General features: G+C 57.4%; 3 protein-coding genes across 3 annotated transcripts; all 3 read left to right on the top strand.

Annotated features, from left to right (window-relative positions):
- Positions 1-2,791: 2,791 nt before the first annotated feature.
- Positions 2,792-3,607, top strand: VOLCADRAFT_64440 (Kif9 kinesin; the record flags this gene model as incomplete). Its single annotated transcript, XM_002954068.1, has 1 exon — positions 2,792-3,607. One exon carries the CDS (start codon positions 2,792-2,794, stop codon positions 3,605-3,607), a length of 816 nt encoding a protein of 271 aa, XP_002954114.1.
- Positions 3,608-6,136: 2,529 nt separating this feature from the next.
- On the top strand, positions 6,137-11,898 carry VOLCADRAFT_118581 (uncharacterized protein; the record flags this gene model as incomplete). Its single annotated transcript, XM_002954067.1, has 9 exons — positions 6,137-6,186; positions 7,575-7,638; positions 8,068-8,152; positions 8,496-8,545; positions 8,729-8,930; positions 9,750-9,961; positions 10,146-10,364; positions 10,778-11,105; positions 11,492-11,898. The coding sequence occupies 9 exons, from the start codon at positions 6,137-6,139 to the stop codon at positions 11,896-11,898; spliced, it is 1,617 nt and encodes a 538-aa protein (XP_002954113.1).
- Positions 11,899-24,457: 12,559 nt separating this feature from the next.
- VOLCADRAFT_47392 (uncharacterized protein) lies at positions 24,458-25,638 on the top strand (the record flags this gene model as incomplete). The annotated part of the gene is made up of 3 exons (XM_002954066.1): positions 24,458-24,580; positions 24,831-24,983; positions 25,438-25,638. Coding segments are annotated over 3 exons (477 nt in total), but the record flags the coding sequence as incomplete, so codon positions are not given.
- Between the last annotated feature and the right edge of the window lie 1,579 nt (positions 25,639-27,217).

Raw genomic sequence — 27,217 nt, 5'->3', positions numbered from 1 at the left:
GATTTCTGGGAGCAGTTCCCTGAACAGCTCCGGGAAAATCCGGTGGAGCTGACCTTGGTTTCGGAGCTAAGCAACATGCTGGGTGACGAGCGCGCGCGCGCTGCCTTCCAGCTGGCGGTGGAGCGGGGCAACAAGGACTTCCTCAGCGTGTGGGAGCTTAAGCTGGCGTTCAGCGGCGACGAAGGACTGCTACCGCAGGTTGAGAGGTTGCTCAGCTCGTCGCCCAAGTCGCAGCCCGTGGCAGCAGCAGCAGCAGCAGCCGCAGCGGCGACGGCAGGTGTGGCGACGGCAGGTGTGGCTGCCGCATCTGCCGAGCGTAGGCTAGGGCCGCCCCTGGCGACCGATGCCGTGCCGGCGCCGCCGGCGGCGATGCCTCCCGGCGTGCGTTGCCAGCTGCCGCCGCTGGTGTCCAATTACATGGGCAGGGAGGATGAAGCGGCCGCGGTGGTAAGGCACTTAGTGAACCACGGGTCGGTTGCGTTGCTGGCACCCGGCGGCATGGGCAAGTCCTGCCTGGCCGTCGACGTGGGCTGGCGGCTGATGAACAGCGGTGCGGCGGCGGCGGGAGCGCTGTGGGTTGACCTGCGGGAGGCAAGCAGCTTGGCGGAGGTGGAGGCGCGGTTCTGTGCGTCGCTGGGATTGCAAGCGGTGAGGTAGTTTACGAGCGACAGGCCACCCGTTACTGTACAAAAAATGACATCCTTTTTACGATGGGCAGCAAGTCCGTAGCTTGTTCGACCTAGCGGCGGCACACGCGTTGTGTGTGCGTTACACTCGCCGGGGGTAACCAGGCTCTTGCTTACGCCTTGAAAACACGTACTATACCGTTCCTGTGCCGCAGGAGAAGCAAGACAACGCACCCCGCATCTTGGCAGCGCTGAAAGCTGCTGCCGCTGCCGCTGCCGCTGCGCCCGCCTGCAGCACTGCCACTACCATTGCATCCGCCGCATACAAAGGCAATGGTGTACAGCCTAACGGCGTCCCGCCGGACGGCGCGTTGGGTCGCGGACAGATGCACTTGCACGGCGCCGAGTTGACGGCGGACGGCCGCCCGGGAGCGGCAAGTCAGCAGCAGCCCATGCAGGTCCTGGTCGTCGTTGACAACGCGGAGGATGCCCTGCTGCATCCGGGGGCTGCGGAGAGCATTCGTGGCTTGCTGAGTAAGGTGCGAACTGCCGGGAGGGGGGGAGGGCGTCCGGAGCAAGGGGAGCACCAGAGGGTTTTGGTGCCATTTCCCTCCATGGCGCAGAGATGGCTGCTACGAAAGAAAAGAGGGATGACGATACCGATACTAAGATAGAGGGGGGAAAGATAGAGCGGGCCCGATAGAGGGGGTGCGTTGAAACTCATGACGGATGACGACATCGTTGCTGTTAGGGTCAATCGGAGTTTACCCTTTAACCCCAACCAGCCCACCCCCGCGGCCCCTCAGGTTCTTCGCGAGGCTCCTTCTGTGCGCCTGTTGGTCACCTCACGTGTGACGCTAAGTCTGGCCACTGCCGGCCTGGCGGAAAGACCCGTCGGGGCCATCAGCGCAGATGCAGCCACGTTGCTCATCCGCTCCGTGGCGGCGGACCTGACGGAGGCCGAGGCCGCAGGCGTAGCAGACGCGTGCAACTGCGTGCCGCTGCTGCTGTGCCTGGTGGCGGAGGCGCTGGTGGCGGGGCGGCTTACCTTGGAGGTACGGAGCCTGACCCGGGATTTAGCGCGCAAAGAGGCTTGTGGATATGGGGATCACGGCATCAGAAGCAGCCGCGTGCTGCCTGGGGTATGGGGTATGGGGAACTAGGCTAGAGTCTTACTTTAGGGTTTCGCCGCGCTTATCTTTATGCCGCATGCATGTCCGTGCTCCGGGGCGCTGCAGGACTTGAGCAAGCTGCGGGCATACGGCGGCCCTTCTGCGGGAGAGCCCGTTGACGCCACCGGTAGCACCGTCCGACTGGTCCTGAGCAGTCTTAAGCGGCAGCACCAACAGGCAGCAGCGCAGCTTGCCGTGTTCCCATCAGCCTTCGATGATGAAGCCGCAGCAGCCATTTGGGCAGTGACGCTGCCGCAAGCGCGGGCGCTGCTGGCAGTACTGCACCGCTACAGCGTTGTACAGCGCAGCAGCGGGCAGCAGTACCTGATGCATATGGTTGTGCGGCGGCAGTCGGCGGAGCAAGGTCACCTGATCGACTCCGGCCTGAAGCGAAATGTAGAGGGGCGATTTGTGAGCTGGGTGCTTGGTTTGCTGCGCGAGTGGTCTGCCATGTATCGGACCGCCAAGGAATGGCGCCTGGCCATGACGATGGCTCGGGACCATCAGGCCGACGTGAGCAAGCTGTTTGAGTTGCTGGCTGCGGGGCTCGAGGAGGGGTTCACAGGACCGGGGCCGGCAGCTGGGGGGACGGCAGCAGTGCACAGCGGCGGCAGCGGCCCCAGGCCGCCACCACTCGGAGGCAACAGCAGCAACAGCGGCATCTCCGGGACGTGTTGCTGGGACCCTGTAATCGTTGCAGCTGCTTTCACCGACGACCTGCGGCAAATGCTCGAGGGCCTAGGGCTGCTAAGCCGCATGGAGGCGCCCTGTCTCGCATTACTGAAGCGCTTAGGTGCAAAGCCGCAGCTATTGCCGCACGCCGCCGTCGGCGGTGCTGCGCAGCCATCACCGGCTGCCGGCAGCACTCCGCCGGTGACAGTGTTGCCGCATGAGCAACCAGCAGCAGGATCTCAAGCCCAGGAGCTGCAGCACCCGCTTGCCGTTGCTAGCGTGCTGTTCATGCGGGCATGGGTGCGAGTGCGCGGCGGCCGCATGTACAAGGAAGCAGAGGAGGACGCGCGTCGGTCCTGGGAACTGCGGCATGTGGCCCTGGGGCCCGAACACTCCGACACCGTCACATCGCTCTACATCCTGGCCGCCGCACTGGGGTACCTGCGCCGTTACTCCGAAGCCGAGGTCCTCAACCGCCAGGTCCTGGATCTGCAGCTGCGCCTGCTGGGCGAGCTACACTCGGACACCGCCTACTCCATCAACGGCCTTGCAGTGTGCGTCGACAAGCAGGGCCGCTTTGCTGAGGCCGAGGCGATGTACAAGCGCGCGCTGGACATACGGCGGCAAGTCCTAGGTGAACGACACCCCGCCACGGCTGGCTCGCTCAACAACCTAGCTGGCAGCATCTACGGCCAGGGTCGCCGCACGGAGGCGGAGGAGCTCTACCAGCAGGCACTGGCGCTGCGGCGGCAGGTGCTTGGAGAGGAGCACCCGGACACGATCGCCACACTGGCCAACCTGAGCAGCTGCACGTTTGACCAGGGGAGATTTATGGAGGCGGAACCGCTGTTGCAGCAGACGCTGGAGCTACGGCGGCGAGTGCTCGGGGATGATCACCCGGACACGGTGCAATCGCTGACGAGCCTGGCGGCCTGCCTTGACGGATTGGAGGGTCGGGAGGCGGAGGCGGAGGCGCTGCACCGGCAGGCGGTGCGCATCAGCCTGCGTACGCTGGGCAGGGCTCACCCCACCACCCGCAGCCGCTTGGTGCGGCTAGGGAACTGCATGGAGGTGCAGGGGGCAGCATTTGACGCAGAGGCGGTGCTGGGTGAACTGGAGCTGAGCGAGGACCGTTGAAAAGCGCCCTGGAGGCATTCACTTTATGATGACCCCTAACTAAACTAACTAACTACCAAACGACAAAGTGTGAATGGTGCAAAGTGTTTTGTACCATTGACACTGTGGATCGTGTGGTAGGGCCCGGGCAAGCCGCATAAGTTACAAGTTACACGTTCCGCACAAAGTTGAGGGAGGGGCGTCTGCAAAAGCTGGGGAGCTCATAGTGTAGCTAGTACCTAAATTAAGGGGGGTTTACGTATCACCTACCGCAGGCTCCATGAACACACAGCATCGATCGCGAATACAGCAGTCGGATTCTGCATGGGCATGGGCAGGACAGAACAACGTACGAGAATGCCTGGCTTAAGGTCTCCCTTTTGAAGGCAGGCAGGACCGGCGCCGTCGCGGGCCGCGGCACAGGGAGTCGGTCGGTTTGTACGGTACTCCGACCTCATCCTTACACTCACCTGCCTGCATTCTTGCATGGTCGCAACCTCGCAGACGCAACCGCGATACCTTCCGAACGAAATTGAAATCATGAACCGGACCCGCTGTTAGCTGCGGATAGATAGGAGGAGGTGTGCGGGAGCTGCTGGAAAGGAATGAAGTACGAATGCAGGATGCATGGGCTGGCACAAAGAACGCTTACAGCCATGCTGATGATGCATCGCGTGGAAATGCGCTTAGGTAATTTTCACTATCCTTTAGTATTATGATCCCTATTCTTTGAATTTCTGTTGGGTTTCTTCGCTCCCCCGGAGCAGGTGGTATCTCTGGCACTCGGTCATGCTATCATGTTTATGGTAGTGTGAAGTAGGGGGGTATAGCTTCACCCGTGGCCACCAGCCTGGCAGCCCCTGGTACCGCTTGTGTGCTGATTAGCTGTGGTGCTGCTGGCGGTACGGCCGCTTCATCCCCATCCATTTCTTCTGCCACAGGTTCCCCGTTAGCCCCTGCTGCTGTTGTTGCTGCTGCTGCCGCTGCTGCTGTTGCCTGGTCTCAACCGTCCTAGCGGCTGCGGTCCAGGCAGGCGCCTCGGGGGCGCAGGCAGGGTCGCACGCTTGTCCCGTGTGGAGGTCAGGATAAGTGGGTCGGAGGGTAGCCACCTCGTTGCTCTCTGTCAGGTCCCAAACCCGCACTAGGTCCCCTATCGTCAGCTCTTTCCTGCATGTGTCAAGCCCTGGGCACTGGGTCTCCAGGCCTGTCCAGCGGTCGCGGGTTTCCCCATGGTGCAATCGCACAGCATTAGTCATCCAGGGTCAGTGGGGTCAGTGGGGTGGCTCTGACGTCTTCTGGTGGCCCAAGGGTCCTACAATCCGGCTGATTCCTTCGGCGTGTCGCTGGCCCCGAGCCAGGGCCTAGTTGGGCGTGCTGTTATCAGGGCCCAGGGCTGGAAGGCTGGGTTTTTAATCAGGAGGTAGGCGGACAGCATGCAGACCTTGGGGTGGGGGGCTCCAGCCACCGGCCCGTCTGTGCCTGCCCCTCCTGTGCTTGCTCCCATACGGCCTGTTGGCAGCCCAAGGGCTGCAACGGCAAAACGAGCGGCGATCCACTGTATCGTATGCCTCGGCAAAGTCCAGGAATGCCGAAGCCCCTGGCCGTCCTATTCACGGAGGGGGTGCAACAGGTGGCGCAGGAAGAGTATGCCAGCCCCGATAAGTTGCTTGGGGAGGAAGGCGGATTGCTTTGGGGTGATGACCCGTCCCAGGGCGGGGCCCAGGCGGTTCGCCGGCGCCTTGGTGAGCAGCCGGTAGTCTGAACACAGCAGCATGAAGGGGCGGTAGTTGCCTGGGAGCTTGGCGCGACCCGGGCAACCCTGGCAATGACAAGGAGAAGCGGAGGTGGGTGTCCCAGGTTGCCTGGTGCTGTCCGAGCCGTTGTACACGTTTCCACATGGTACCTTTATCGGCCATTACAGTGTTTGGGTGCGGACAGCACTACTACACTAGTACCGATAGGGATCTGTCCAGATTTGACGGACACATAAATTCAAAACTGGACCACCTGCTTGTAGCATAGCAGTCGCGGCACTCGCAAGATGTGCAGAAGGTGCGGCCTAATTGGCGGCAGCCATAAAATTGAGCGTTTGCGTGTTGGAGAGGGTCTCCGGACAGGGCAAGGAGCCGTCGACGCGCTGGCATGCACGTCAGGTAGCGGCGTTGTTGTCGATGGTGTGTGTGTGTGGTGTGTATTTACGTTCGGGTGTGCGGCCAACGCAGTGGATTAAGGGAGGGGGGCCCCCAGCCGATGGTCTTTGCAATCTAGTGCAGAGGGGGATGCCATTATCGGAGCGATTGCGGGTTACTGGACCCGAGCAAAACGGGAATACTTGCAGCTGGGCCTGCCTTGAGGCGACACGCCTGACTGCGGATAGGCTCCACAGAGAGGGTACAACAGCCTTATTTAATCGGACGGGTCCAAGTTATCCTGGATCACGCAGATTTGGGTCGCACATGAGAGTGCAGTGATAGTGTAAGGGGTTCTGTGTATGCGGGTTGCGGGACGTTGCGGTTCGTGAGGGATTTGGCGCGAAGGTTTAGAGCAATTATGACCCCATTCCGCAATTGGCGCTCTCCGGTTTGCCTATGGTGCTTAGGGTGGGTAGATAGGGTCCTTCTTCGGAAAGGCTAATCTCAAGTTCTTGTACTGTTTGCTGATAGGTTAATGATCCCAACATTTCATTACTCGTGATGTTGATGCGCGTTATGTTGATGCGCCAGTGTTGCTGGAGGGATTGTTGGAGCTCAGCCAATGGAAATGAAATGCCCAACGCAAGGCTTCAACTCGTAACGGCCCGTACTGTCCTTGACGGTTTCCCATGCAGGAAGTGTGAATACATAATTTTAATTTTCAGATTTCTAGGTGTTTCTTATCACAACGTCCTTAGCAGGTGTTAACGGGAAGGGTTGCTTACCACACTTGCAAAAAAGTTTCATCTGCAACTTGAGGAATCCTTGTGTCCAGGTGGGTAATGGCGTGGACTTGTTTTCTCTTCTCCTTCTTCTTCTTAATGGCGTTTACACAACTCCAAAGGAATTCGATGCCCATCTAATACATGTTCCATCCTCTAACGCTGTGTACGTGCTCGTCCCCGTCCCAAAAGGTTGATTCCATGCAACACAAGCAGAGCTCGGTCTGAAGTCGTGTTCATGTTCAGCTATGCCGATGATTGCGGTTTATCTCGTTTACAGCTCCAGCCCAGAGTGACTACTTCCGCCAGCTAACGGATGCCGCTTAAGTTGTTCCTATGTTCCATTCCGCTACCTGCAAAATAAGGCATTCGCGCATTAACCTTTCAGGTGCCGTCGGATTCCAATAAAACGAACATCCTATGCACAGACAAAGCATCTGTACTGATATTGAGGTACGATACAAAACGTGCACATTTAGCGCACATGCTTCGGGAAGGTCATGATTCAGCCGCCTGGCGACGTATCGCGAGTCACACCGTAAGCTTATATCATAACCCCTCTAGGAATCGGACTATTGGTAAGTGCTTAATCTAAGATAAAATGCTCTCAAATGGATAAAAACTTGCGCATTCTGAAGATGGAACAACTCAACGGGAGAGAGCCCCAAGTCCCCGACATTTCCGTACACGTGCACATCCTTTGCAGGATCAGGAAACACCGCTCCTCAATACGTTGCAAAGTTATACACACTTGCACTGCTTTCTTAGAGGTGTATATTCTGGACTTTGAGGATACTTATTTAACTCATATGCCTCAAGATAGCGGGTGTTAACCTCCGTGCAAAAGAAGGTGCTTTAGTTTGAGGAAGCTGTTCGCTAGGACTGGTATGTGAGGGAAATGGCATGTGTTTCAGTCATCTCATCCTTTGTGAGGAAAAATGTGAAGTTTCAATCCACGTCATTACCTCTAGGCTGGACACATTGTTCAAACACCTAATGCTTACATCATATTGCGACATGGCAATTAAGACGGGGCACTGACACGGCAGCTTATTCCGTCCATCTGCGTTGCAGGGCTGACTTCTGCTCAATGCAGGCATCATTTCACGCAGCTCTTCGTGACAGTTACGTTTTGGAGGTGAGTACGTGTTCCGGGCTCTGCCCTTGCATTTTCGTAAGCAATGTGTGGCCTTTCGACTGGCCGACCCTGCCGGCTGCGGACAGATGCCTTCGGTTAAGGGCCAAGGAGTATAAGTTATATTGGCTGTTGACGTTTGCGCGGCGGAATGCAGGATCAGCTTGCACACCAAACGGGGACGTGCGGCCCCAGCCGAAGTGTTCTCGATGACCCGGCGAACCAGGTTCGGAAGGTTCCTCTTTGCTTTGCGCTCGTTGTTTCCTTCACGACATGGGTCTGTGGTGACCCTGTGCTTCGTGTGACTGCATGGCCTCCAATGTAGCGTGGAAGAACCTTGGGGAACCCGCGCCAACGTTTTGGCGTAGCGTTACCTTTTGGTGACATCTCTTATTTGGCTCTCGGAAACGCGAAATTCTTCGCAATTTGCAGGACAACCGGCAGCTCTTTTTTGCGAAAGTACTTCGCTCAGCCACTGAAGATGAAGTAAGGCGGCTTTTCGGACAATTTGGCAAAGGTGCGGCCTGCAGAGGGCGTGTGTCCGATTAACCGCTGTTGGCCTCGGAAAGCATGTGAGCAGCTGCTCGCAATACATTGAATTCTAGCCGCGTCCCAGCAGTCAATGCAGCTTATTTTGTCTACTCTCCAAAAACAGTGCTTTGGCGGCCTCCAGCTTGCAGCTCTTGGCCTTAGTACAGCGCATGGTCTGGGTTAACTTGGCACCTGTTGCAGAGCAGAATCTTTCAGTTCTCGCTAAAGCCAAAGCACAAGCAGCTCGCTTCTTGATACTGGGCACTTCTGCTGGCATCTTCACAGAACTGCGCCCACACCCACACTTCCTGGTCCATGCTCACCCGCAGTGACGGATGTCAACCTATTTCGTGCATTTCAAGGCGCCCCTACAACCAAGGTGAGTCGCAAGGAACACAGCACGATCCTTGTATCTCTGTTGCTATTGCTCCCTCTGATGCTCTTGCTGCTGCTGCAATTCCCGTTCGTGAGAGTGGCACTAAAAGAAGAATATCTTCCTCGCCCATCTACATAGGCAAAATATATGGGCTTTTGCACGTAAATTTCCTCCCCTCCGGAACAGGGCTGCGGTCTCGTGACCATGGGCAGTCACGATGAGGCGGTGTCGGCCATTGCGGCATTGGACAGCCAGTACGTGTGGGAGGGCATGGAGACACCTATGGTGGTCAAGTGGATGGACACGGCGCTGCAGCGGAGGCGCAGGGAGCAGCACCTTGCCAACATGCGGCAGGCCATGGCGCCGGGGGGAGCGGGCCTGGGATGCGGTGCGTGTGTTTCAGGGTCACAGGGACGGGGTAGGAGCGGGGACCAAACACGGTGCCGATAGCATGTGGAATGACCCATTGGGGTTTCTGGGTTGCAGGCTGAAGAGTGCAGGGGGAGGAGGAGGAGGATGTGTGCCTTTGGGGGCAGGAAGCAGCAGGTGTTGGTGGTTGCAGGGCGAGGTGGACCCTTGTCGTAATCATATGTCACACGGGGAGGACTGGGCCAGGAAGGGAGTAAACGGGAGCTTGGAGGTCGGGAACGGCCATGGAAGCCTGGCGCTCTGGAAGGGTGCGAAAACAGCCCGATGGCAGCAGAATTGTGCGGGAGGTGATGATGCTGGTGTGCCGGGGCATCTGTGTAGACCCATGTTCGGCTTGATGCCGTCCCAGGGGGGTGAAGGCCGCGCCCTCCTCCCCGCTCAATTTTAACCCAAACCCAAATCGCGGTTTTCTTTTCCCCAGGTTGTTGTTTTGTTTTTGGGGGGTTTGGAAAGTGCTGAGTGCGTGGGGAGGGGGTGTCATTGGGGCAGAGGCGGCGCTTATTGCCGCAGCGCCGTAACCCATTTCAGCGCAGATTGCAAAACAGGCGTCGGGAGTTGGATGGCACACTGTCGCTGTTGTACAAAAAGAAATGCAGCGCTTCCATGAGCGGCCCCTCTTCAGGTGCTTCGGTGCTTCTCGGAACGTGCCGCTCGTAGTTGTGCCGACCGCTGCGTTCATTCTTGCTGCTGCTTCGCTTCGGATTATTTTGTGGTTGCTGCTGTTAGGTTCTAAACCCGCTCTTTCTCGTGTGTTGCCGTGATCTTGTCATCGCTGCAGTTCCCGGCGGTCTGTCTCTGGCGACTTCAATTCCATCGGCGGGCAGCCTGGGGGGTCTGGCTGGCTTGCAGAACACGTTCCTGGACGCCCTGGAGCCCACTGAGATGCCCCCCCCCGGCTGCTCACCCGACGCCATCAAGCTCTTTGTGGGGAACGTGCCCAAGTGCTGCACGGAGGAGCAGCTGCTGCCGTTGTTTCAGTCCATTGGCAAGGTAGGTTGCTGCTGGAGTTGTCGCTGCGTCTGCTGCGGGCTGCTGCTGCTGCTGCTACTGGTATTGCTAATGTCGCTGCCAGCGGTAGTTTTTGCTGTGTAGCGCCCTAGCTTGCAAACTTTTGGCCAGTGTCCTTTCGTGAACACGTTTTGTCCGTTAAACAGTTGTGCGGGCCGTCTTGCAGGTTGTGGAGCTGGTTATTGTGCACGACAAGGTGACGCGCGAGTCGAAGGGCTCGGCCTTTGTGTGGTACGCCACGCGTCCGGACGCCGAACGCGCCATCCTGCAGTTCAATTTCCGTCACGTGCTGCCGGACCCCTCGGGCGACCAGGACCGGCCGCTGGTGGTTCGGCGGGCCAAGACACGTGCCAAGCCGCTCAAACATGCGGTGCCTCTACTGCAGGTGAGTGGAGGAGGAGGGGAAGAGGAGGAGGGGGTGGAGGAGGGGTGGAAGCCAATGATGTGAATGGTATTGGTGCTGGTGGCTTGTGGCTTGGTTCGCAGTGGGATTGGATACCCATGGTGGTGATGACATATGGAGTCGGGTGGTGTTGTCGCTGTTCACTTGAGCTCCCGCACGGTCAGCTCCGGTGCCTTGCTTTGCTGCTGCGGCTGCGGCTGCTCCTCTGTTTCCTGTCCATACCCGTACCTCTGTTGCTGCCTTGCTGCTACACATCCCCGTGGGCCTCCTGACCTCACGCCCGCTCTGTTATCCTCGGCGCCGATGCACCCCGTTCTGCCGCATCCGCCATGCAGCTGTCGACGGCGCAGGGCGGCCCCACCTCCAACTCCTCCACCACGGTTGCCACCACCCAGCCCTTTTACAAGCTCACAACTCAACCCGCTGCTGGCTCACACTCCCACCACGAGCACCACACGCACCACCACCTGGTGGGATTGTCCGGTCTGGAGGCGCTGCAGCTTACAACCGACGCGAACAGCCTGGCGGCTCAGTTGGCGGCGGCTACTGCCGCAGGCAGCCCGCAGGATCAGCAGGCGAGTGCATGTGGTGGCTTGGCGGGAGGACTGGGTGGCATCGGCGTCGGCATGGGCAATATGCCGACTTACCGGCCGCTGGCAAGTTTGGCGGGCCAGTTTGGACTCCAGACGACGTCGTCCACGATGTACGACGCTTTCGGGGCAGGTAAGGGTGGGTTGAGTGGAACGGGTTGGTGAGTTCTGGACGGGTTGTGGGACAGTGCTGACGAGATCTCTCTCTGAGGGTTGAGAAGGGTTGCGATGGTATGCGGGGTATGAAGAGGCTGGGACGGTGCCGGGGCGGTGCTTGTGACCACGACTTACCTCCCTGGCGCTGTAGAGGATGACGTATCGAGGCGCTGTCATGCCCCCACACATGTGTTTGAAGCCAGGGGCCGGATGCGGGAGTAAGAGGGAAGCAGGGGGGCCAATGGGAGTTGCGCCGCGCTTATCTTAAACCCCGTCTTCCTGTACTACTGCGATCTCTTTTAGCAGTGCCTAACATCTATTTCAAATTTACACACCTCTGCGCACTGCGCGCAACTCGCACAGGTGACACGATATTGGGCGACTTCTCCATGACTCAGACGCTTCAGCAGAACGCCGCCGCCGCGGCGGCTGCCGTACAGCAGCTGGACGTGCTAGGCGCCGCACAGCAGGCGGCGGCAGCGGTGGCGGCGACGCAGCAGCACCATCATCATCATCACCAGCAGCAACAACACCAGCAGCAGCAACAACAGCAACATCATCAACATCAACACATCGCACAGTCTATGACGCTCAACCAAACTCAGCTGACTCTGCTCAATGCGCACCTCTTCAGTGTCCAGACGGTTAGCGGGGCCCAGCTGCACATCTCCCCCGGGGCACCAGGGCTGTTCAACTTGGTCGTCACAGGTTCTGAGGTGCAAGTGGAAGCTGCGAAAGGCCTTATAACAACCGTCCTAAGCCACACTTAAAGAGACCGGCGCCAGCAGCCCTGTTGGAGTTGAAGCTGCTGTTGCTGCGTTGCATATGTTGCTGTTGCTGCTGACACGCTGTGACGTTTCTACTGGTAACACTTAAACTACCACTGCCGCTGCTGCTGCTGCTGCTGCTACTATTAGTACTACTGCGCTGCCATGCATAGCAAATGACAAGGCCTTCCATGACAAAGTCGAAGTGCGTGCTTTGACTACTATGCCTTTCTAAAACTTGTGGTTCATTTTCTCCTAAACGATGCCTAAATACGCATTCTCTTGGAACGCTGATGCGCCAGGTGTAAGTAGTAATCTGTGTTGTTTGCTCTGGCGACGGATGCGCCTGATTATTGGCTAAAAGCAAAGCAATGGGGAATGGATTTGGGTTGAAAGGATGTACCGATGTTGTACGGATGTTGTACGGATGATGGGTGGATCCGGGGTAGGAAAGGCAGTACGTTCCCCGTGTGGGCGCTCTGCTCCCTGGAAATGGTGTTGGTGATGGCGGTGATGATGATGATGATGATGATGATGATGAAGATCGTGTTATGATATCAGTACTGCTCCCGTTCCTGGCGATTTACAGTCGGAGCGACGTGGTGAAATTCCGGCGGCTTGGAAGCGGCGGAAGTAGGTTATCCTCTTCATGTTCCCTTGGGGGTTAAGGAACGGGGGCAGGCGCTCAGTGTCCCACTCACTCCAGCCTGCAACCGGAAAGCAGCCTAGGCGGAGGAAACCAGGTTGAGTTGGGGGTAAAATGTGTATGCTGCCGTGGGTATATGTACAGGCGGGGGGTCCGACGTAATTATCAGGTGCAGGTGCATGCAGCAGATGTTTCCATCGCCGTTGCAAATACTAGCCAACTAGCCCACCAGCAATTCAATGAGCAATCAAGTGCTTCTCGGATCTAAAGGGCTGTGGGCGCGCAGGGAGCGTGTCGGTGAGGGGGGTGTTCGGTGCATGCTGTCGTTCACCGTGTGGGTCGGCCCCCCGGCTACGGCTACGGCGCAGACTTTCTGGTGCAGGCCGGCGGGCCGAAGGCGAGGGAGTCTTGGGACTGCGGGGAGGGGGTGAGCCTGTGTCTTTGCGGCCTTGTGCTAGGGAAAGAGTTGTGATGCGCTGACCCGCTTCCTACCGATGGCCCCGGCGGGGGGGGCCTGGGGCATGTAGCGATGAAGCTTTTGCTCTCTCATGTCGTCGTGTTTGTATATTTTAAATGAAAGTAATTTCGCAAGTGCAGCGACCCTTAAGGGTTTGATGATGATGTGTCGATATTTTAAAAATGTGTTTAAAAATGCGGAGCTCTCTAAATGAAGCTATGTGATGGGATATTTTCTCTCCACCCATGGGTCACTTTGCCGCGTGTGAAGCGCGAGCAGTGTGTGCTGTGTTGGACCGGGCCGTGCTGTGTGCTGTGTCGTGCAATGGCATCAAGGTGTGACGTACGCCTTGTTGTTCTGCGCCGCGGCTGGCCGGTCGCCTGTTGTTGTGTGGCAGTAGTACGAGTATTTAGCAGGCGCACACAATCTGCGCTGGCCGGAACCACCAGCTTCCCCCCCGGGCACATGTGTATTGGTCGTGTATCCCGCTGCCGCAGTGGTGTCTGGAAGGCAGCCTTTCCCCCGCCCTGCATTTAGCACGTGCTGTTTTGCTGCTTGAATGCTTTTTAGCTTTGTCCTTGCGGGTGTTAATCTGCGTATTGTGGGATGTACCTGTCGCCGGCCGCAGCTAATAAGTGAAAGTGCTGGCTAGCTGGCAAGATGATACTGTTGCTGCTGAGCAAAAGCATCCGCCAAGAGGTTCGGCTTCGCTGCCGTTATGCCCGTTCATATACGGAAGAACGAAGCGAGTTGCGCTGCGGTTGCTCTCTGCATGTGATGCCCCACGATCGGTATGTTAAATTGGATGATGCCCGGTTACAACCAAGCATCAGTTCTCCTATGGAAGTGGATGCGACCGGGCGCCTGCAAAGATATTGGACGATGAGCGTTGCATTGCCATTTATTTCGGTCAAGGGTATGATGAACAGCTACGGTATTGGGGCCAGAGGCGTGTTGTTTCTTTTGCGTTGCGCTCTGTTGCGCTATACAGGTGTCTGGAGGAGGAGGCGATGGAAAGTGTGGGCGCAGAGCGTGATCCCTGCATGTTGAGGTTGTGTTGGCGGGCCGGTGGTGTTAGTCGGTTGGTCCGTCGCCACCGCTGCTTTCTTGATTGATGTGTACCTGAAGAGTAAAGAATATGCGCGTGCGTAGGCTTTCATAACGCTGCTTAAACTGATCAATCTCACAAGAAGGACAAGAACAAGCACTGCAGCATCACACAAGGTTTGCTGCTCTGCATTTTCGTTGAGCTCGGTAACAATTTGAGAACGCGCTGATGTGTGCGCTCGTCATGGAAAGCACACTCGAAGGAAGTTGTTTTAGGGGGAAGTGTTTGGCGCAGAGAGGTTCTGTGGGAGGTCCAATAGCTCAGCACGTTCATATCCCCCCTTTTTACCCTCGGAAGGATCATGTAGGTCATTCGAGGAGTAATTGTGTATGTATGTTATGCATGATCGAAGCAACATTTTTTATATACCTTTTCAGTTGGACGACACAACTGTAATGGTTGGTAGCTGGTAGATGTATTTGTTACACACCCTCTACCCTTAAACATTCCCCGTCATATCCTTGCTTGCCTTTACCCCTCCGGTCGCTCAGTTCGGGGGAAATCACAAACGCCTCCCTGCGAACGCCGCTCTTCAATCAGTGCGTTGTTTTCTGCTTTCACCCTGTAGCGACTTCTGCCCGGTCACATTGCAGGTGTGATGCGTACCGTGGTTTTTTCGTCCAGCACGTGAGAATTCAAGGCCCTCGAACACATACCGGGTTGTTATAGTTTTTTGGGCAGCATGCATGTGCCATTATGGGTACGCGCACGTAGCGCGGCCTGTGGCACCTGGCGCGACACGCATGCGCCATGCGTGCCGTACGCAACAGAAAGCCGTGTAAGGATGGGATGCCAGTGGGAGTTCAACTGATGGGCCACGGTGGCCCGTAAGACGGCAACCAGGACATAGCCTGGCTCTTTCATGCGGCGCTGCTCGACATGTACGACGATAGGATGTCCCGGGTTCCAACCTAGATGCTAGCAACTGCTGGTTGCACCAGAGATTTCACTTCGGAATCCGCTCCTTGCCCAAAAGAGCGATTGCAGCCACTCCAAGCGCATTACTAGGCCCAAGTCGGGTGATTGAAGGCACCATCCCGTGCGGCATTGGCTGGGTCGTAAACCTAGCTACCGTACCTATCGGTCAATTAAAACTACCATTACCCATTGCTTGGGAGCGCAACGTGGCAAGAGGTGAGACTCCTCGCTTTGATATCCAGTGCTTTACTATTGTTAAAATTGCTGTGTATAGCTGGGTATATTACTGAGTGCGGCTGGCAGTGGGCATTTAAAATAGTTTTCGGCAACCCTATAAATCATGACCGAACCTACAAATGTAGGACAAAACTTGCAGAATGAAGAAAGGGTTGTCATGGGAATTTCCAACGTGCGGAGCTTCGCAGCAATCCTGCACTGCATTCGCGCGGGAAACAGGCAGGCAAGCGATCTCTTCCGAACCAAAGGCACCTAATCCTGCGTATAATAGCCAAATTCATGATGTTTGGAAAACTCGCAGACATGCACTATGTCCATCTCGGCAAGCGGTGTGAGCGTCGTGTGGGAAGACGAATCCAAAGCTCTTCAAGGTTCAGTCTTCTTAAAGCCTGAGGTGCGTGCAACACTATGGAAAAAATATCGCAAATCGGCATCGTAACTGTAAAATCGAACCGGGTGAACACCGTTGACGTTCCGATGGCTTGAACCGCCTCAGCGCACTTCACAACTTCACGCAGCCCCCCGCGCGCCCGGGCCCTCCGCAACGCCCCATATTTCCCCATACCCACTCATCATCAACAGCTCTTCTCCCGCTTCGTGTGCGGCGCCGAGGTGCGCCATGAGTTCGGGCTGCAGCTCCAGCTCCTGCTCGACACGCTGGCCTTGTTCGCAAGCGCGTCCGCCCCAATGACTGCCCACTACCCGGGCGCGCAAGGCGAACTTGTTTGTGAGTAAGTCCCTTCCAGCGGTGGTGTCAGGCTCCGTTTGGGTCCATCGATTTCCATTTCCGTGTGGATCGCTCTGAAAGATACCCCAAAATGTCAGGACTTGTATCACAGATGCGGCTTCAGGGGATTTTCGCGCCTCTCCGTCGCCCATCCCCACCACACTCCCGTCCTAGGCCCCGTCTTCCCAGCTCACCACGCCGCTCTCTGGGCGGCCCCCTTCCGGCTCCTGGTCTCCCCCGAAAATCCCCCTTCCCCCCGATTTTGCACGATTCTGGCCCTGGTGGCGCCTGCTGCCGCCACAGCCACCGCTGCCGCTGCAGCCCAGTCCAGCCTGGCCCGCCGGTGCGCATACGCCCGGCTGAGCGATTCTTGCGCCGTATCTAGCAAAGATGAGAGAGAGAGTCTTTTTGCGCGCGGACATCTCCCTCGCTTGTTAACACCCTCGTCAACGTTCTTGCTCGACAGCTCAACAGGGGGGGATTGTCACGTGGGCAGTACCTTCGCCCGTTTCCTATTCAGGCGCTCCCTCCTTCCCTGCTGCTCATCTTTTTCCTCTCAGGATGAACGACAGCACTAACCCGGCAGCAGGAGCAGCAGGGGGGCCGGGGGCGGGGGGGGGGGCAGGACAGCAGCGATCCAGCGGCAGTTTGGGCTCCCGGGGCGGGGAGGGCGGTGGCGGAACTGGCTCCGTGTGTACCTGGGCACGTATTGTGGGCCTGGAAGCACAGGCGTTGGTGGACCTGGGAGAGTACTGGACGGAGCCCGCCTCGTCCTTCCTGTGCCCAGGTACGGTCGCCGTACGGGCGTCGTACAAACGAATGTGGCGATGGTGGCGATTGCTAGGCGCCTGTCTTTCTTCCTTTTCCTGTCACAACTCACAACTCTTAGAAGTTATTGAGGAAAGAGCGAAGTTCTGTTTTTTGACGTTGTGGATGGTAGATGGACGGAAGACGGATACTGCTGTTTGTTTATTTATTATTTTTCATGTTCTCGTTGCACAGGTCTCGTGTTGAAGGAGGCTTTGGAGGACCTGGAGTGGCCGGGGGCCCCTGTGGAGTTGTTGATGCTGCGGGACCCTAGGCGGCTGGTGTTGTCAGCCAGTGGGCACGGCTCGCTGGAGGTGGGTGACGGGCCAACGAGATAACGATGGTGGGTGCAACGGTGGCGGGCCTGAGATGAGGTTCAGGCTCTCGGGGGATTACCGAGGTTGGGGGTTTTCACCCGAGCCGTGGAGGAAGGGGAGCGGGAGCGTCGTACATACAGCTGTAGCGCTCCGGAACCGGAACAGTCCGTGAACCGAGCGTAGGTGGAGTTCATTTCCAGTGCCGGTTGTACGGATGGAAATTATCGGTCGGTCGGTTGGCAAAGGAGTTTGGGGGGAGGGGGTCAGGAGCGAGCAGCGGGACGGTGTTGGGGGGTTTCAAATGTGGGTTGGTACGGAGCTAGAAAGGGCGCGCGGTGGGTGTGGGGATGGGGGGGGTGTTGTATGTGCGAATCTTCCGCTCATACACACGCGTGCACCTACCCGTGTTGAATACCGTACGATATGCACACTCCCCCCGCATCTCGCCATTCCTCGTTTCCCTCTTTCCCCTCACCCCCCTCCCCACATAATCCAGCATCTTAATCTCTTCTCCTGGACTATCCTGGGTCTACCTCGGGTATCTGCTGCATTCACCAGTGGCTTTAGTCTTGTCTCCTCTCCCCCCCCCCCACATACACACTTTTCCCGCATTTCTCACGGCAGGTTGAGATCCCAGGCACCCACCTCTCAGGGTTTACGAGTCAGCAGCCTGAGGTGAGAGCCTCAGAGGCCTCGAAACTGCCGACGCGGCGTCAAGCTACGGCACAAAGGGTCGGGGGGAGATGCGACGTGGCGAGGTGCACGGCCACGGCGTCGTGCTATCGATCAGGCCTTTAGCTTGGCGCGTGACGCAGCTACAAGCTACGTTAAAGCTTCTTGTGGTGACTGGTGGTATGTTGTGGTGACTGGTGTCGCGATGATAGGCCAGTCGGGCAGGGATCACGATGGGAGAATTCCGCCACACACACACCCCTTCTATCCACCTCCTCAGGCCCCCTCCCCAGGAGGTATATCCACCTCTTGTCCCTCGCAACCCGTCGTTACGCCCTTCCTGCCCCTTTCCACTCCGCTCCCTTGACCGTTTTTTTTTGCGGTACTGGAAGGTACGGCACAGCTACAAGTACCGGCACTGCAAGGCCGCCTTCTGCAACCTTCCGAACCCGAAGGACTGCGCCATTGTTTCAACCAAGGTGGGATAAGGCCCCCACGGTGGAGGGGAGGAGCGGACGGACATATGTACGGACATACTGACGGCAGTAAGGAGGGTGGGAGGGAGGGAGGGGAGGGGGAGTATGTGGCGCCGCAGGCAAGTACCGTGTCAGTTTGAGCGAGCCGGTGGCGATACGTATGTGGATTTAGTGTGTAATTGCCTGCGCCGTATAGTCCCTTGCTTAGCACTTCACAACAGCTGGCGGTGGTGATGGTGGTGACGGCGGTGGTGGTGGTGCTGCTGCTGTTGCTGCTGGCGGTGGTGGTGGTGGTGGTGGGGTTATCCTGTCGTGCTATGCCCCATAACCTTACCCTCCTTGTCCACTGTGCTGTGATGCCCTGTTCTGTCATGTCATACCGTGTCGTACCGTGTCGTACCCCCAAGGTGAGTGTGGACGTGCATGGCCTGCTCAAGGTGACCCACATGCTGGGGTTGGAGCCAACGGGCGCAGGAGGAGGTGGAGGAGGAGGAGGGGGCGGCCGGGGGCAGCACGCGCATGGCGACCAGGCCCCTTCCACCGTGACGGCGGGGTCTCAGGTGGGAATAATTACAGGCTCTGAATGTGGGCTCTGGCGGTGGTGGTGTTTGGGTGGGAGATGGTTTGGGTGGGAGATTGTGACGAAAGTAGGGTGTGGCTTTACTGGGGGAGCGGTTTGACGCTTTTGTTCGGGACATGTACATGTGCGTGTTTCACCCGATTTGGACCCGATTTGGGTAGCCCAGCAGCTGACATGGGTTTGACAAGGGGTGTCTGTAAGCCTGATGCATGTGAGCCGTGCACCTAAAATCGAAGCGTAATCAGCTCAGAACTCAAAAGCCCGAGATGAGCTTTATATATTAACATATTAACATGTAGGTCTTTTTAGTCTGGATATGCAATGTTGAGTCCTGACTTTGGTGTGGAAAAAGGTGTGAAAAAGGTAAAACCAACCCTGAGGACGGTCCACCTAGTCAGGTGGGATGCCCCTTCTCAGTTGCGCCAAGTCAGGCCGCTGGCCCGCCCTACTGGTGCGCACCGCACTGGCCCACCTTGCCTTCGCCGACTGAGAGCACACAACCCACCCCACCCCACCAACACCAGCACCGGCACCGCCCGCCGATGGCCCTGGGGCAGCAGCTCCCACCCCAGCTCTGCAACATGATGCATATCCACAGCGACCCCAACCCGTCCCAACCCGTCCCAACCTATCGCTCTGTCGCCGCTGCCATATTCCCCGCCTGCCGCGTCGGTGTCCTGAACAGCGCACGTACGACAACTCGAAGATCGCTGTCGTGCAGTTCCTCGTACAGCCTACGGAGGAGGGGGCCGTTTAGGACGCCTAGAGAGTTTGCGTGACGGCACGGCAGGTGGGGTCACCAGCCGCCACAGCAAAGAGAAGATCGGGAGGGGGGGCCTCTGTGAGGTGGGCGGCGCTGGACTGCATGACTGCATGACCTGCTTCCCATTTGAGCATCATCGGATAGGTTTGTGGATGACGCGTGGATAGGGCGGTGCGGGGGGGGAAAGACGAACCACGAACGAGTGAAGCTGCTGCCAGGGCAAGAGTGTACCAAGAGTACACGGGGGGAGCCGTGCCTTCTGTGGTGGGGGGGCCGGGGGGGGCCCGCTGTGAGTGCCCCTTGATACGAACGACAGATACGACAGCCGACACACAGGTAGATAGACAGACAGATGCATAGGCGCATTAACAGACGGACAGGCAGGCAGGATAAGCAGACAGACAGACAGACGGACGGACGGGCAAGAATGCGGATGGGCAGCGTAACAATAGCAGGATGCATGAGGATGAGGGTGGGCCAACGGGGTGAAAGATTCCCGGCATGCTTGCTTGCTGCTTAGGTGAGGCGGCTATGCTGGGTTTATAAGACTAATTATGGATTTAGGTAAGGAAACGTGGCCTGGCTGGACTTTCTAATGGCCTGTAGAGACATGGCGTTTGGGCCGCTGTGCTGCAACCACCGCCAGTGCGCCACATAGGCCTCGACGAGGGCACTGTGTCCCGTGTCGTACTGGCGGTACGTCAAAATAGGTGCTTCTGGTGCTCGATGGGAAGCATGTGAACCTGAAATTTGTACGGCACGCACGACTCGAAAGCGTCTTCAAAGAATGCTGCTGTTGGCAATGATTGGCGATCGCCGAAAAGGGTCCGACACGCGCTCTATATCGGTCTCCACGTGCCGCACAAAGCCAGCTGCTGGAGGCCTCCTCGGTGAGAGACAGCAAACTACAACAATTTCTCACGCAAAGCGGGAAGGGAACAGTGCTGCCTTCTTTCTATTGGACTTCCCGGCGCAACCCTTCTACCTCCTCTCCCGCTCCCTGCCCATTGCCGAGAGCGCCCCCCACTTGTAACACGTAGTTCGTCCTTCGACCCGTACTGCATGATCCAGAGGCCAGTACCAAAGCCATACCGCGTGGTCCTCCGCAGTGTCGTCCCGCGGAGAAGTTTCTGAATAGCATAATAATAATAATAGTAATAGTAGTAGTAGTAGTAGTAGTAATAATAATAATAATAATAATGATTTCTATGCGGTATGCCCCGAAAAGCATTTTAGGACCTTAAGGATCTTCAAGTGCATGTCTGCGCTGATCGTTTTCGACAGGTTGTCAGGTAAGCGGACGCTCGCACGAATCCTGCCCATTAAAACTCAATGCGCCTCCCCACTAATTATTGACAGTTCAGAAAAACCGAAAAAAAGCCACTTCAACATCTACTCCCCCTGAAAAGCGACTAAAAGTCGACTACAACGCGCTCGGGAGTTCTCACATTCGCTTGCCCCTATAGCCGCCATGAACAAGATTGCACAGCTCTAACCCACCAGCTTCTACTTGTGCATGTGTCCGTCTGCCTGTTGGCCGGCCATCTCCGTCCTGTCCTCCTATTAATTTGTATTTATGGCTGTGATGTACTGCCTGTCTTTCTGAAGCTCTGAACCCCTTAGCCGCCACCTCATCCTACCCGCATATATGCACCCTGAGCCCTCCTGTCAAGGTGGCGCGGAGAGGTAAGAGATGTGTGTGTATGTGTGTGTGTGTGTGTGTGTGTGTGTGTGTGTGTGACATGGTCGTGGGTGCGAGGTTGGCATGAGATATGGAAAGAAGACAGGCAAAGAGCTTCGACATCGACTGCGGGGACGGACTTCCTTACCTCAGTAGACGCAGGAGCAGGCGATGCGGGGCGTCTCTATGTGCCATTTTGTATAAGCAGTGAAGAGGCTTGGTTTGCAAGCTTTCGAAGTTCGGAATCTTCGAATTCCAGTTCCTTAGTTTGCTTAGTTAGTGTAGTGGCTGGCTCCTGAAAAGGTCTCCAAAGATGTTGGCGGAGCGCCTTAGGTGATGATGTGTGTCCCATACTATGTACAGCTACCACATTTAGCTGGCCTAGTTCACGGGCGTTGAGGTGTGTTCAGCCTCCACCAGCTGGACTTCGAATAGGCGCGACAGCGGTGTGACATACACCCTGGGGCTGCTGTCCTGCTGCTCTTGCCCGGCACCACATCGGGACGTCTGAGTTAGAAGGTATAGGAAATTCCCGAACCAGCTGCGGGATGGGGACTCTGCTCCATCGCGCTTTTTTACGTTAGCTGCTCGCCATAATCTTATCCAAGGCGCAAGACATGTATGGCCCCAAGAGCTCCCACGCTCACGGAACACGCTAATCAATCCGCGCGTGCACAGGCGCATGTGCCACATCGTAGAAATCCAGCGACGGCTTTGCGGGAGAAAAAAACATACTCGCTCGTAAATCTTAAGTACACCTCAAGGCAGGGCCCTGCTGTAGGCCTAGCAAGGAAAGCCTCCCTGGTGAGGTAATCCATTGCACGAGTACTTCATGGCTTGAGGGTCATTCCTTGAATGAAAGCCTGCAGTCTGAACCGTCATGTAAGCCTGATTGCTGATCGTCATGAAGACAGTCTGTTTTTTGATGGAACAGGCTGTGCTCAGCACAACTCTTTTGAGGGCCGACGATTTGGCTGCGGCCGCTTTCATTCCCTCTATCAATCATCTTGTTATGGCAAGGCAAAAATATGATAACGAGTCTCTTGCATGCGTTTAGTCAAAAGAACTGCTTAGCTTTGTGACCCATGGTTCATTTTTTGCACAGGGTTGACTGATAACCAGTAAATTCTTTGGATGTCAATCTTATGCATCCCGACTTTTTCCGCGAATCACCTTCTGCAGCAAAGAGAAAGTCATGAACTCGTATGAATTCCAGGAACAGAAGATGCGAGTTGCAGCTCCGAAGTACATGAGCTGCGTAGCAATTGCTCGTCCGGCGTTCCTCGACGCCCAAGGTTGAAGCCGACCTCGTAAGTTCGCACGCGCTCGCGCACTTCCAGCCACTTAGCTCATACTAAAAGGCTGCGCGGCTCCAGCGCACGTCATCTTCTTCCTGAATCCATTCATGTCCATGAAAATTAGCACAAGCACTAGCATCCATCCATGAGCTCGGATCATCGAACATCAGGGCCCGACCTTGCTAATGCTAAAATTGTTTTTCTTTTCTGTCTTTTTTCGTCCAGACAAATAGCATCAGGAACGACGCGAACAACAGCAACAACAAAACGCAGTATAACGCTGGACCGAAAGCGGTCTAAGAAATTCTCGAACAGCAGGACGCCCTCCGGCGGTGCTTCGGCAAACATTGTTTAAGAGGTACCATTATTCCAAAAACTCAACCCGACAAAGATGTCATCCGAGGCCGGCGCCAGTCAATCCAGCCCCGCTCCTCCCGAAGCTCTCCAAGCCACAGGCGCCTGGCTGGAGCTGTGGGTGCCGTGCGTTATCTTCGCGCACATCTTCGCGACCTCCTGGCTAATCTTGGCCTTCCTCAAAATGCATCCTCAACACGCTGCAACGCTGCGGCGCCTTTTGTTGTGGGCAAGTTGTAAGAACGATACCAAGGAATGCGAGCCCATAGCGGCGTCGGCGGCTAAGCCGTCGCCACCGCCACCGGCAACAGCCGCAGCAGCCCCGCTCAGGGACGAGCCGCAGCCGCCACCTGCAGCAGTAGCCCTTCCGTCGCCGTCCGGTCCCTATTCGCAGGGCCGGCTGGGGGCGGCGGTATCACACCCGACGGCAGCGCTGCCAGCCCCGCAGCTGCGGCCTGGCGCGGCGGAGGCAGTCTCCCTCTTTGCCGCCGCCGCCGTAGCCGCTGGCAACAGCGGCAGCGGCGGTGGTGGCCCAGGGCGCCGCCTGTGGGTGCCGCCGCTGCCATCTCTGCCGCCCTCGGAGCCGAACTCCGCCATGGCTCAGGGGTCCGCGGGCGGCTCCGCCGCCGCCGTGTTTCGAACCGATGACCTTTCATCATCCCCTCAGCCGGCCCTGGTCCACCGGAGATGGACAGCGATTGGCATTCCTGCAGCGGACAAAAGCGCCGCCGCCGGCGGCGAAGTGCCACCGGAGCTGGCGTCAGCAGCGGCGCCGTCACCTCCGGTAGCGACGGCGGCGGCGGCGGCATCCACCGGTGTCGCTAAGGCGGACGCAGCTGCGCCCGCCGCCATCCCCGCCGTCGCCGGACGCGTCCAGCGCCGTACCATTACCATGCATCACACGGTGACGGAAGCTGACCTGGCGAAGGTGAACGGTGGCGGCGCCACCGTACGACCGTACAGCGACCTCAGGAGCTTTACGCTGCCGCGGTCGGTATCCCGGCAGACGCGCGAAATTATGAGCGCGCTGGCGGCACAGGGCGCGGCGCCGGACCTGAGGGTGGTACGCCGTGTCAGCAGCAATGTACGGCGAATCTGCATCGAGTGGCTGGATCTTGGCTGCATGTACGACACCTCGACTGGGCCCAAAACCGTGTTGCAGGTAGGTAGGTCGGCAGGTAAAGTTGACATCACTTTGCCATTACTGGCTACTGGTGTGATGGAAACCTTCACGATCCGTCCGTCCGACAATCTTCAAACTTGTACGGCACAGTGCGGCACTGTACGACTTCGTACCTGTATCACTATGCACAGCCAAGGGACCCGCACGTACTTTTCGAGGCTTCAACGCACGCTCCACCCCGTACTACCCAAACCTCTTCCAAAAATCTCCCCTTCCCCTCACGCAATCCATGCTGTCGCGTTCTTTCTTGTCGTACTTTTTATGCCGTACAGGGTGTGTACGGCCGTGCGGTACCGGGCGACCTGCTGGGCCTGTTGGGGCCCTCCGGCGCAGGCAAGTCCACCCTGCTTGATGTGTTGGCGGCACGGAAGAGTGTGGGGCGACTGAGCGGGCAGGTGCTGGTCGACGGGAAGCCGCGGGACGATAGCGCCTTCGTGCGCCGCAGCGCGTACGTGCCCCAGGTACGGGGCTTGCGGGGTTACGAGGGTTTTAGAGGGGGTTTCGGATTTTGGAGGGTTTTAAAGGGTTTTTAAGGGTTTTAGAGGATTGTGGTATTTGGGGGCTTTTGAGCGAGTTAGGTGAAGCGAACATTCGGCGGTGCGTCTACCCGTCAATACATCCTTCCCTGCCGCCATAACTTGATAAGTCCTCCTCCTCTTCTTTCCGTTCCTCCTCTCCCCCTCCGTCTCCCTGTATGTATGTCATTGGTAGGACGACCACTTCATCCCGACCCTCTCCGCCTGGGAGGTGATCTCCGTACACGCGGCCCTGGTGCTGCCGCCAGCAATCGGGCCCGCGGGTAGCCGGAAGAGGTGTACGGAAGTCCTGGCGGCCATGGGGCTGGGCCGGCAAGGCAGCACGCTAGTGAGTTACTTACAACCGTTAGACGGTTGACCGTTGACAGTTTAGGGATAGTTTAGTTTTCTCGTTTTTCACAGTTATAAAATGTTTTTATTCGCCAGGCCATTTCCGCAGGCGTTAGTGTCCAAGCCTGTCAGGCAGTCAGGCAGTAAAACTACGAAATGTTTTCACTGTTTCATAGGAGGTGTGCATGTTAAAAAAAACATGTGCCGTGCATGTCGTACCCTACGCGTCCGACAGCGGGTGTGGGTGTTTTTTTTGGGGGAGGGAAGTGGGGGGGGGAAAGAAGTCATATGGTGGCAAGGAGGTAACCAATGACGATCTGCGGGAGGGCGTGCGAAGTTCGAAACTGCACTGCACTGCTGATTTCCGAAGCGATGAAGTCATCGATCGACCCATGGTTCCGGAACTAAAGCCCCATTGGGATTTCGGCGGGTGGATTTGTGGCTTGCGGCAGGTTGGCGGCACGCTACCCGGCGGGCTGGTTCTGCGCGGGCTGAGCGGCGGGGAACGCAAACGACTCGCCATCGCCACCGGCATCGTGGCGGCGCCGTCAGCGCTGCTATTGGACGAGCCAACGTCGGGCCTGGATGCGGCGGCGGCGCTGGGCGTGATGCAGTACATGCATGCGCTGGCGCATGCGGGACATGTCGTACTGGCATCCGTACACCAGCCGCGCGCTGCCATTTGGAGTATGTTTACGCAAGTACGACGGGTATTGCTGCTGCTACAGCCGCTGACTGTCGTACACCTGGTGTGCAGGAGTAGTCCCCCAAATGATTACCCCGTCCCGGGTTTTCTGATTCCCGTTCTCCCCCGGACGAAGGGGGATTCTATATAACATATACAATATTGGGGTAAAAAGCCTGAACAGGTATATTATGTGTATATATATATATATATATATATGTGTATGTATATATAAACCTTTACAGGGTCTTTACCCTGATTCCCGCAAAACCCGCAATCCGTCCCCTTGAGAGCCGATGAGCTGGCGGACTGCCGTACCATGATCCGCCCGAAATCGCCGGGGCCCTCCCCGCCACCGTAAGAACCCCTTACACGCCAAGAGGTTTTTCTTTCTGACATACATACATACATACATACACGTACCATTTGTACATACATGTATCATTTCAGAGGCACAACGAACGTAATAAAAGTTATTACCACCAAACCCTCCTCCCCCAAGCACACGCACACACACATACACACACATACACACACATACACACACATACACACACATACACACATACACACACATACATACACATACATACACACGCACGCACGCACGTGGATGCGCAGGTAGTGGTGCTATCCCGCGGTCGGATGATGTACTCGGGTGACCGGACCGGCGCCGTCCCATGGTTCACCTCCGGGCTGGGCTACTGCTACGACCCGCAGCGCCACGGCGTGGCGTCGGACTGGATCATGGACTTGGTGAACACTACCTTCAAGAAGCCAAGGGTGAGTGCGGGAAGGGTGATGGTGGGTCCAAAGATGGCGGGTCCAGGTCCAGGAAGGATGGTGATGGTGATGGTGGGTCCATTAGTTCTCTTTGGAAGGTCCGTTCTGGGGCCTTATTATTATCATTATTATGACGCACGAAGATCCTCCGCGGAGCAATTTATGGTAGGATGGCTTCTGGGTTTCTGCTTCTGATTGGCGCGTAAAGTGTTGGCGTGGATTTTGCCGTACATTTTGCCGTACAGAGGATTTATGGCCGTATGATGACGACTGCGGAGGACGTGGACGCCGCCGCCGACGCTTTTTTGCGTCGCTACACGGAGCTCCGAGACCAAGAGAAGCAGCGGGACGAGCAGTATGAGCAGGATCAGGATGTGCGGGACGAGCATCCTCCTGTGTCGTACGGCGCGAGTGCGCCTGCAGAGGCGGCCGCCGGTATCCGCCAGCTGGCGCCGGCAGGACCGACGGCGGCGGCGAGGCCACCCTCCGGCGACGGGCTACAGTTGTACGACAGCCTGGACCGTGCACGCGCAGCTTCCATCGCTCCGACCGCTGCCGCGACGGCGGCTTCGCCACAAGGGCTCGATGCATCGCCGTCGCTGCAGACTCACAGAGGAAGTACGGAGCGCCCCTCCTCCGCCATCGGTGCGTCGCGTCGTACGCCCTTGCTGGCGGCGGCGACGGCGGCCGCTACCGCCCCCGACGGCGGGTCCGTTTCCGCTAACGCTGGTTCGCCCGCGCTACTGCCGACCACCCCGCGGCGA

Source organism: Volvox carteri (assembly GCF_000143455.1).
Source record: "Volvox carteri f. nagariensis unplaced genomic scaffold VOLCAscaffold_40, whole genome shotgun sequence".
Taxonomy (NCBI): Eukaryota; Viridiplantae; Chlorophyta; class Chlorophyceae; order Chlamydomonadales; family Volvocaceae; genus Volvox; species Volvox carteri.
This window is presented reverse-complemented; position numbering and strand designations above follow the sequence as displayed.